This window comes from Liolophura sinensis, chromosome 3 (assembly GCF_032854445.1).
Source record: "Liolophura sinensis isolate JHLJ2023 chromosome 3, CUHK_Ljap_v2, whole genome shotgun sequence".
NCBI lineage: Eukaryota > Metazoa > Mollusca > Polyplacophora > Chitonida > Chitonidae > Liolophura > Liolophura sinensis.
In genome coordinates this window covers 9464330-9471454 of record NC_088297.1, presented here as the reverse complement: position 1 = coordinate 9471454, position 7125 = coordinate 9464330, and the positions used below count along the sequence as shown (strand labels likewise).

At 38.8% G+C, this 7125-nt stretch overlaps 1 protein-coding gene across 9 annotated transcripts in view; it reads left to right on the top strand.

Moving 5' to 3' along the window:
- The first annotated feature begins 783 nt into the window (after positions 1–783).
- The window catches only part of LOC135463699 (zinc finger protein 181-like), a 35726-nt gene continuing 29384 nt past the window's right edge, over positions 784–7125 (top strand). For 8 of the 9 annotated variants that reach the window (XM_064741093.1, XM_064741085.1, XM_064741088.1 and 5 more), the window contains exons 1-3: positions 784–802; positions 3963–4149; positions 5869–6561. In XM_064741093.1, the coding sequence (XP_064597163.1) occupies positions 4005–4149; positions 5869–6561 (838 nt within the window). In that variant the 5' untranslated portion in view covers positions 784–802; positions 3963–4004. Of the gene's footprint in view, positions 803–1016; positions 1043–3962; positions 4150–5868; positions 6562–7125 lie in introns of those variants that run through there. The other variant, XM_064741086.1, reaches the window with a different exon arrangement.

Here is a 7125-nt window from a genome sequence, read left to right as displayed (position 1 = left end):
GGATTCGCTGTCCGACCAGGTAAATACACCAGTGTGATATAGAAAAACGCAAAAGATCTCAACACACACTTGTGTTCCTATGACACTTTTCTCATCCATCACGTCATAGGTAACTTTCCAACATGCTCCCGTACGTGGGAAGGTCTACCAGCAACTTGCGAATGGTCGTGGGTTTCCCCCGGACATTGCCCGGTTTCCTCCCACTATAATGCTGGCCGCCGTCCTATAAGTGAAATATTCTTGAGTGCAGCGTAAAATACCAATCAAATCAAATCCAACATGCTCATTTAGATTGATTGTGGTTTGAAACAAAGTATTAATGCTATATTATTGAATGGGATCTCCTGGCAATATAAGAGAGAAGATCTAGAGCCCAATATAGGAAATCACTATAAATTGCCCCAGTACGTGGGACGGTCTACCAGTAACTTGCGAATGGTCGTGGGTTTCCCCCGGACATTGCCCGGTTTCCTCCTACTATAATGCTGACCGCCGTCCTGTAAGTGAAATATTCTCGAGTACGGCGTAAAATACCAATCAAATAAATGAATAAATAAATTGCCCCAAATTACATTACACTACGTGTGTTTTTTTTTTTTCATTTTTGTGTACCATATCACATTTACTGTCTATTATGCATGTAACAGTAAAACCGTAACACTTAACGCATACTGCATCTAACCCCTTTTGGTTGGCGTTGTTAAAAAAACAATTACTGCTCCCTCGTGTATTCGCTCTCCATTGTCAGAGGTCCGAAAAGTCTACGCAGGTGCTCTCGCTGGAGGAGGAAACATTTTAACGAGTATGTGATTTATTATCATATCTGTGGTATTGCAAATCTCACTTAAGCCCGCAGGATTAACTTAGTGATGCCGGGTAGCAAAGTATTTTATGTATTGTCGAATTCTATCATATATTTTCCGAAATATGGGTATTAATGCTAAAAATGCAACAACAACTGGCTTTGTCCGCCATTTTGTGGAGGTCTGTCCATGGTTCAACATGGTTGACATATATACAGACATGTTTTATTTGTGGATGGGTAATTTGCTGTTGTTCTCATACCATGAAATTCCACTGCCTGGAAACAGTATGGGGTGATTAGGACATTAGTAATTGTGAAAGCTAAATGTCTTCTCTCCTTATGTTTTGATTCTGACATGTTATAATGTACTGTAGGCCTACCTGTTCGGACTAGGACTTACAGCATATTTTGTGATAAGCCAAATGTATGCCGCAGTTATAGTCAGAAGTCGCGCTATTTAGAATGATTAACATTTTCCAATTAACATTGCTGAAGCTCTCTGTTAGGCTTATCACAATATCTGCTGTAGGCGTGCAAGTTCTTGTCAGAAAATTCGGAAAAAAATGTCAAAAAAAAAAAAAAAAGAGAAGACATTCTGCTCGCTCAGTTACCAATGCCCTACCTGTCTGATACAAAGAGATTTAGCATGAACGGTGAAATAGGACATTGGCTGACTGTTCAGATCTAATTACATGTGGTGCATCTTGACTTCGGAGCGGTGGCTTTATATTCAGTTGTACTTCTGTTTGTACATGTTTGTAAACAGTTCTCTAGTGAGTTGTCAACAAGGCTACAAGGAGTGATAAAAATATAATGAAAATCACATTTAACATTAACTTTTACGTCAGAGATGTTTAAGTTCGTATATTTGAAAATTTGTACACCATGCTCCTGCTGAACGAAGCATACATGACATACATTTTCTTGCCTTAACTAGATGGTCTTGCTCGAAAGTCATCCAGCAACTTAGCAAGGCCACTCGACATTCGCTAGCCAAAATCTCGACTGTGAAATCAGTATTGGGTATTAACTTAAGGTGTAGTTCACATGCAAGACGACTTCCATCGTAAATACATGTATTTTTGTATTAATCTAATTCCTAAGCAGAGCTGTCAGTAAAATATAAATTTGTGTCAAAACCTATGCGTCAAAGACAAAAAGGGGGCCTCCATGGCTCAGTTGGTTAGCACGCTAGCGCAGCGTAATGACCCAGGAGTCTCTCACCAATGCGGTCGCTGTGAGTTCAAGTCCAGCTCATGCTGGCTTTCTCTCCGGCCGTATGTGGAAAGGTCTGTCAGCTACCTGCGGCTGGTTGTGGGTTTCCCCCGGGGTTCTGCCCGGTTTCCACCCACCATAATTCTGGCCGCCGTGGTATAAGTGAAATATTCTTGAGTACGGTGTAAAACACCAATCAAAAAAAAAAAAAATCAAAGACAGAAAGCATTTTAATCATACCCACCCACACACTGTTAAAGAGAAGTTACTTTCTCCCGTTATCTCCATTTTACATTAATTTGTTTTATACCTTTACAAGTTCTGCACGAGAACTCCAGAAGCCTTCGAGTGTAGAACAGAACAGCTCTCAAGGTCTGCCCCTATGTGAACGTATGCTGTATTTAACTTATTCAGGACTGGGGTCACCTGTATGTACACATATCCAAGTTGAAAATATTTCTGGTTTTTCATTAAAACAAAATCCATTGTCACAAGGTTCATACAGATTTGAAAACCCTGGAATTTGACAGAAATAAGGTTTTTTGGTAAAAGTGGGGCGTGGAAAAGGCTTGGAATTAACACAAGGAAATCGACATGAGATGTATATGTAGTATGCTGACATTCTCCAGGGAAATTCATTTTCCAACTTCAACATTTCTTTAAATGATCTCAAATTTCGTCCTCAAAAGTGCATGTCCCAAAATATTCTTTTTGGCGCTAAAACTTACAATTTTCCAGTGAGATATCATCCCATGTTTCAAGCAAACCCCAAAACACCTTGTCTAAAATCAAAAGATCCCTGGATCATGAAAAATGGGCAAGTTAGTCATGGATGAAATTTATGGTGATTTATTCATGCACTTCTGTGACTGTGACTCAACTAATTAATGCTATTATACATTGCTTTAAGCTTGTATTCTTGTACATGTAAGTGTAGAATATTTATTTCAAGAAGCCTGAAAAATGTGAATTTTGTGTTCAGCAAAGGCTTGAAATCTCCTAGGACTTAAGAAGCAGTTTCAAAGTGGGGGAAGCCAAGAGTCCCAGCAAAGAAAGGGAAGGTCGCCAAGGTCCCGGAAGCTCTGAGGGAGCTGTATCGCTTTAGAGGCGATTTGGCGTATCTAAGATATGCCAATTGAAGTGTTATTGACTATTTAAGCCTGACTGACAAAATTGAAATAAATGTTTAGCTCAATGGTTGATGCTTTTGCCTGGAGAATCACTGGTCAACCAAGAACATTGTAACAATTTATCTAGAATGCAACATTAAATTTATGCATGTCAGAGAAAGGTTGGTGTAGATTGACTAATTCAAGCATTTAACTTGTATGGAAGAAAATTGGTGGAAAGAAACACCCTTGTTTTTACTGGACCTTGATGGTAAACTTGCTGGCTTATTCGCGCGCTGGCTTGCTTTTGATTAAAATCAATGTCATTCACATGTATACATATAATTTTTGATCAGGCCTTTGGCTGAGAAAAACGGCGTGCGTCTGATTTTTTGGCAATTGTCAGTAATGCACCAAATTCGGTGGTTACAGCTGTTACTTATCTTTCCTTCACTGATGAATCTTGTGACCCGTCCTGAGTGAATTGATCTTGGAAATGACGATAAGCCATAATGAAATAAGTGACTCAACACCGATGAGTGCATATATTGCAGTTTACCATGTTTATTTTACCAAGAAAATATATTTGCAACGGTTTTATTCGGTGAAGGGGCCTATTTGTGTTTCAGGTATATATTATTTCTGGAACCTGAAAAGTGGGGGGACCAAGAGATATGCTGTCCCCTTCCACATGGCCACCTTGACCCCCCCCCCCCTCCCTCTTCCTACATCTCTGTGGAAATTTGAAATCTTCATGAGTATGAACCTTGTGTACATGTATTAGTACATGATAAAATATCAAAATTAATTTGTGATGTGATCTCTTCTTGCAGCTTAACCTGTTCTGACGTTCGGTATTTTAATGTTTGACTGATATGGATGCCATTCTGGAGCGAGTACAGAACAAGTTTGCCTGTATCATTGGGGAACTCTGCAGTGAGCCTGTTGTCTTGTCCAAATTTGCAATATGGCTTGATTTACGTCTGGCAGAGTACAAAGCGAAGGGAGCCATCTCATTAGGTTGGTTTATTCCTTATTAACTCTCAGCCCTTATATATGTATTGGTACGTAGGAAGGTCTGCCATCACCCTGGGGAATGGTTGTGTGTTTCCCCCGGGCTCTGCCGGGTTTCCTCCCACCATAATTGTTGGCTGCTGTTGATTAAGTGAAGTATCCTTGAGTATGGTGTTAAACACCATGAATCAAATAAATGAATTATACATATGTATATATTTATGTTGTGAATGCATACACTTACAGTTACATGCACTGACTCTGTGTCTTTGTAAATGTATCTGTGTTTTGAATGCATACACATACAGTTACATGCACTGACTCTGTGTCTTTGTAAATGTATCTTTGTTGTGAATGCGTACACTTACAGTTACATGCACTGACTCTGTGTCTTTGTAAATGTATCTGTGTTGTGAATGCATACACATACAGTTACATGCACTGACTCTGTCTTTGTAAATGTATCTGTGTTTTGAATGCATACACTTAGTTACATGCACTGGCTGTGTCTTTGTAAATGTATCTGTGTTTTGAATGCATACACTTACAGTTACATGCACTGACTGTGTGTCTTTGTAAATGTATCTGTGTTGTGAATGCATACACATACAGTTACATGCTCTCACTTTGTGTCTTTGTAAATGTATCTGTGTTTTGAATGCATACACTTACAGTTACATGCTCTCACTTTGTGTCTTTGTAAATGTATCTGTGTTTTGAATGCATACACTTACAGTTACATGCACTGACTCTGTGTCTTTGTAAATGTATCTGTGTTTTGAATGCATACACGTACAGTTACATGCACTGACTCTGTGTTTTTGTAAATGCATCTGTGTTGTGAATGCATACACTTCGTTACATGCACTGACTGTGTGTCTTTGTAAATGTATCTTTGTTGTGAATGCATACACTTACAGTTACATGCATTGACACTGTGTCTTTGTAAATTTTGCATATTATTTCATTGTGGAATACGTTTGATTTTAAGAAGTTTGTAATTTTTAGAAAACGACTCAAGTGAAGATTTAAGTAAATATATTCTTGTCCATGTGTACATTTTTAGCTCGCCATGACAAAGTATTAAGTACTATAAATGACTGAATTCGTGAGTTAGTGTAATGTGCATTAAAATCAGTGTTAAACAAAATGTCAGGGGTGGTATCTCAAAAAGTACTGCATTTATTGAGTTCAGGGTTTGCACAAACGAGGGGATATTCAATTATTGATATGGTATGTGTGTATTAAATACTGTAAATGACCAAATCCCTGACTTAGTGTATTGTGTATTAGAATCAAAGGTAAACAAATGTTAAAGGGGTGGTATCTAAAAAATACAGCATGCATAGACCTGACCTTCTATATGCATATAAAACATGCTGACCCAAGAGGGATGTTCCATCGCTGATGATGTGTGTGCATATCAATTATTGTAAATTACCAAATTTATGATTTCAGTACTTTAGGTATTGAGTGGAGATTTTGCATCTCCTTGCTGCCAGATGTAAGTTAATGCAAATAAGCATGTTAAAGATCAGACAGTATCCCTTTTATTACTGAAACTATTTTAGTAGGATGATGTGCTGTAATACATGTTTCGAACAAACATCAAAATATCTTTCTCAGATGAACTGAACTCTGCAAATGATGCAAAATGAATAACTTGGTCATGGACAAAATTTTGGTCATCAGAATATTAAATCAAAGTTTTTGTCTGTTTACCAGACTGCTCAGGGGAGAGTCCAGACCCAGTGTGGTTAAAAGGTCATGAGGTACACTCACCAGTGATTACAAGGACAGATGATGCCTACAGTCCTCAAAGTTTGTCCCGAACTGCCTTACCTGGGTCGAAAAGCTATCAGAAGACACGTCCTCCTGAACCGGTAGTGTACGAGGAGAATCAGCCAGATGATCGGTTGTCCCCGGGAGTCGTGGTGATCAAAGAGGAAGTTACAGAAGATGACCAGGATGTGTTCCCTATCAGTATTCACCGTGTACAGCCCAGCAATCAGAACGCTAGAAAACGACCATTACCAGACTCATTATCCAGATCACGCGATTCCTTTTCAAATTCATCTCCATCAAAAATGCGCCACATTGAAGACACGTCAATCAGTGAAACGGACAATCAGAGCTTGATGTCTATCATCCAAGACTCTGATCCTGATGACCATCACTCAACATCTATGACAGACAATGATTTTAGGACTTTGATATCGTCACATCAGCCGGGGAGTGCCACCCAGTCAAGGGGAGATAACTCATTAGCATTTTCACCTCAGGCCTCTTCCACAGCTGCTCATTACTCATCGTCTCCATCAGTTTCAACAGAGGATTCAAGCTCAATACAACATGTGATGTCATTCCAGTCACCTCCTGGGGAGCAGTCATTATCTCAAGATACAGGACATGGTGCAGGTCAGTTTAACTTTTTTAGTTTTCACTGATAAGCTGAGACATTCACAACAAGTAGGTCTTTGCCTGTGTAAGTCTTTAGGCTATTTGCAATAGGAATGTGCATAAACCAGCAGGGATCAAAGATTTCCTCAAAAACTCGGACCTTAAAATGAAGATCAAGTGATTGGTCCTGCTCCTGTCTGTACATGTCACAAGAGCAGCTGATAAATCAATTCCTCAGATCGTGAACAAAGTAATCCTTTTTTATGACTCAAAAATCTCTTTTTCTTTGTTTTTGAAAAGTTTGAAAGTGTAAGCGGAAAAATGGATGTGATACGAAAATTTGGCCAGCTTTTATGAGCAGAAGAAGACATTGCTTATTCAGAACTTTTTTAATTTGCCAATAACTCTGTTGTAATGGAGTGCTTGTCCAGTGAGAGTGATACATGTATATATATATATATATGTGCGTGCATTTGAAGTGATTTACACATAGGAAAGCTCTATTAGTCGATTCTGTTTTTGCAAGGCCAGGAACTGATATGACCAAAATTACTGTATATACTACAGATCAAGGGAACCTGT